This window comes from Salvelinus sp. IW2-2015, linkage group LG26 (genome assembly GCF_002910315.2).
Source record: "Salvelinus sp. IW2-2015 linkage group LG26, ASM291031v2, whole genome shotgun sequence".
Taxonomy (NCBI): domain Eukaryota; kingdom Metazoa; phylum Chordata; class Actinopteri; order Salmoniformes; family Salmonidae; genus Salvelinus; species Salvelinus sp. IW2-2015.
The window spans coordinates 42870236-42874347 of NC_036866.1; the positions used below are offsets into that span (position 1 = coordinate 42870236).

Sequence of the window (4112 nt, forward strand, 5' to 3'; positions counted from 1 at the left end):
TGATGGAAAATGACCCGACAGGAAGCAATTCACTGTTAGTCTACACCTGTTCTCTAATTAGGCCCAGCCTTTGGATCTTTGGTTTCCCTAGATTTGACTACTATATTGTCATCACTACATCCAATGGATTTAGATACTGCTTTCAAGCTCATTTCTGCAGCATTAGTAAAGATGTGATCAATACATGTTGATGATTTCATTTCTGTGCTGTTTGTAACTATCCTGGTAGATTGAGTGATAACCTGAACCAGGTTGCAGGCACTAGATACAGTTTGAAGCTTCCTCTTGACTGGGCAGCATGATGAAAGCCAGTCAATATTTAAATCACCTAGAAAATATACCTCTCTGTTGATATCACATACATTATCAAGCTTTTCACACGTTATCCAGATACTGACTGTTAGCAGTTGGTGATTTACACGATGAAGGGGCTGCTTGTTTTGACTGCGCTGTTTGCGGCCGTTTTCGGCAAGGAGACTTTTGAGGGGTGAGTGGACACACCAATATTTGGTGTCATGTTTGATATATCACCAGTAGTTGCTATGTAAAGATTGAGGAGCCATAGGAAGGGTAGTAATGCCATATGTCATGCTTGCCCCTGTGATTCTGGAGACATGAGTTGCTTCTTTAGACTGAACGACAGTCAGGCTTTATTACTTTACAATAATCACTTCAACTGAATCATTAGAAATGACTACTCATGGGGGGAACGGACAGATATCTTCAATGATAACTGTAAAGAGGAAGCAAAGCTTATGGTTAWTGTTGAATAAAACGGTAAGTGATGCTGTAAGCAGGCGTTTAGCCACAGTCTTTGTTGGGTAACATTTRTCTCTCCCTTTCTCAACTCCAAGCATAGTTGTTGAAAGCTGAATGTTTCTCCTGTCTTTGTAGGGARCAGGTCCTTCGTATCACTGCGAGGGATGAGGTCCAGCTCACTCTTCTGAAGGATCTGTCTGAGATGGAATATCTCCAGGTGTGTGACATGATCATCACCACTGTAGAGCCTTGACCAGGCCATTTCCCTTTCACTATAGCTGCTCAAAACACTTATATCGGCATACATTTTAGTCCAGGACTAGGCTTAATCTGCGTCTGGGAGACCGGCCCATTGTGTTGGTTTGTTGACCTAACGTGTCATTCCTCTCCTCTGTCCCAGTTGGATGTGTGGATGGAGACCACTGACCTCCCCACTTCAGTGGACATCAGAGTTCCCTTCACCAGCCTGCAGACCGTCAAGGCCTTCCTGGAGACCGAGGACATTGAGTACTTCATCATGATCAAGGACCTGCAGGTAGGACTGCTTTCTGAGTCAGGGAGAAAGTGACTGAGGTCAGGGTGATTACTTCAGTCTTACWTCATCTTGGCTGATCTTGAAATGTGTAAATCCATGTKATGACTTACAGTAAATAAATAAGATGGTTGAATAAGCCTTGTAGTGACTTTTGACTGCCCTTTTGCCCACAGGTTATGCTGGATGAGGAGAAGGAGCAGATGCTGAGTTCTGCCCGTGCCACTGCCCCCAGAACCAGTGATGACTACGACTACTCCAACTACCACACCATAGCCGACGTAAGTTCTGTATCCCGAAACGCAAGCGGCAKGGAGAAATGGGACAGCCCATTTCACATGACCACTCAGAGCAGCACACATTRAGGCAGACACTYTTAACTGTTATCATAAGATCCACATAAGAGTGACATGACAGTGACATGGTCTGACATGACACCTAGAGAATTGTTTGAGTTGACTGTAACATCTCTCTCTCTCTCTCTCTCTCTTTCSCTCTCTCCAGATCTACGCTTTCCAGGACATGCTGGTGGCTGAGAATCCCAACCTGGTCAGCAAGATCGTGATTGGCCAGAGCTACCAGGGACGCCCCCTGAATGTGCTCAAGGTAAGTCCCTGACCACAGTGGGCCTTGTCATATTACTAACTAGTACTCTTTACACGTGAAATATACATCTAATAGAGACATACAAGCCTAGTTTTTMCCTGATCCTGGATGAGKCACCATMTTTTGGTACATGTTAATTAAGTGCTTGGTTGTATGTTAAATGTCTCACGTTTACAGTATTTGAGGATTACGGTAGATGTTCTTTACACCCCCCTCCTTCTCTCTTTTCTAGTTCAGCACTGGTGGAACCAACAAACCTGGTATCTGGCTTGACACTGGAATCCACTCCAGGGAATGGGTCACACAGGCTAGCGGCACCTGGTTCGCCAAGAAGGTGCATCAGCACTAACTCCCTGACAGTCTTTAAACCTTTCCCCTCTCTTCATCTACTCATCTGTTCACCAAACCACTGTATCACTCTCACTATTACTCACTATGTAGGGGCAGTCATGATTGAAGATATATGATATCATTTTTCTGTTTCAATGTCCAGATTGTGACCGACTACGGACGTGACGCCGCCCTCACCGCCATCCTGGACAAGATGGACATCTTCCTGGAGATAGTGACCAACCCCGACGGCTACTACTACACGCACGCTAGCGTGAGTCGCTCACAACAGAAAATGTGTAATTCACGGTACATTTTAGGTTAATGTTCCGTAATTGGTCGCTATGATTACTAAATGTCAGATTTTGTTTACATCATGTTATGTCGCTCCACCTGATTATTAACTACATGTTACACGTGTGCGTGATCTGAACCTCTTATACAGATGTAAGATCTTAATTTGAGCCAGTTTCCTACAGCATGAAAATAATCCTACAGCAACAGGAAATTTGAATAATTATGTGCATTATAATTAATGGACATTTTTGTAAGGGTTGATACGTTTTTTGCAATTGAAAATCAAATCTGAAATGTCAAAGTGGAAATTAGAAACGTCAGAAGTCTTTTCAAACCTCAAATACTCTGCACATTTTTAATTTCCTGCGTTGCAGGAAAGTTCTCCTGCTACAGGGTGATCAAATGAAGATCCTACATCTGTACCGAATATCAACTATCGAATCTAACTTTCACAAACCTCAGTGTATTCTGTTTTGTCATTTGACTTCGCTCTGACATCATCAACCTTTCATGTTCCACAGAACCGTATGTGGCGTAAGACCAGGAAGCCCAACCCTGGTTCTTCCTGCATTGGAACTGACCCCAACAGAAACTGGGATGCTGGTTTTGGAGGTATATTTTCCAGTTCACTTGAATGTCGACTCAAATACAAAAGATTCAGATGTCACAAACTCAAATCTTAATTTTTTGTCAAATGAAGAGGTATCTTCTTGCAAATGGTGAGACAGTATTTTACTGTTGAAAATGTGCATTATTATTTTTTAGTCTGGCACTAATCTTTTTTAATCCTTTTGTCTATCTCCTCTGTTATCTTTGGTAGGTCCCGGTGCCAGTGACAGCCCCTGCTCTGAGACRTACCGTGGACCCAAGGCTAACTCTGAGTCTGAGGTCAAGTCCATCGTGGACTTTGTCAAGTCTSATGGCAACCTGAAGGCTTTCGTGTCCATCCATTCCTATTCCTAGATGATCCTCTACCCCTATGGTTACACCAGGACCCCCTGCAAGGACGAGAGCGAACTGGTGAGTTCAGCATCCATCAACTAGTTGTCTTTGACATGTTTGGTAACAACTTGTGGCATCCYTGCCWATAGGCAGCACCCTGCRTGCATTCTCCACTACATGTMGCCTCASCAGGGGAAGTGTGGCTACAACAGGATACTTTAACATTACGTTARTTGTATTATCTGCCCACAGCACAACCTGGCCAGGAAGGCTATCACTGATCTGGCTTCCCTGTACGGAACCTCCTACAGATACGGCAGCATAATCAACACCATCTGTAAGCGTCAAAACCCGGCTTAACCTATTCATTGCTTTAAATGGATCCCATCGCATACCATTCCAGTCCACTCTAGTCCAGCACAGTCTATCAACAACTGCCAAGCTCTTTGGGTGATGCCAAAATGAAGCAGAGAGAAAGGTTGTTATGGTTGAAGTAATCTCTCTTGGAGAGGTACAATCTGTATATGAAAAAACCTATTTGAACTTGTATGTCAAAAATAAAGGAGTTGAGTAACATAAGAAAATGCAAAAACATGTTTTAAAATGTCTTCTAACTGAAAAGAAGTTCCCTGTGGGCGTGCGAAAT

The 4112-nt window shown here is 43.4% G+C and overlaps 1 protein-coding gene across 1 annotated transcript; it reads left to right on the forward strand.

Moving 5' to 3' along the window:
- Positions 1-422: 422 nt before the first annotated feature.
- LOC111952165 (carboxypeptidase A1-like) lies at positions 423-3808 on the forward strand. The gene is made up of 10 exons (XM_070435311.1): positions 423-487; positions 895-976; positions 1160-1294; positions 1468-1572; positions 1796-1897; positions 2130-2231; positions 2391-2501; positions 3046-3136; positions 3345-3544; positions 3719-3808. Exons 1-9 carry the CDS (start codon positions 423-425, stop codon positions 3485-3487), a joined length of 936 nt encoding a protein of 311 aa, XP_070291412.1. The 3' UTR covers positions 3488-3544; positions 3719-3808.
- The last annotated feature ends 304 nt before the right edge of the window (positions 3809-4112 follow it).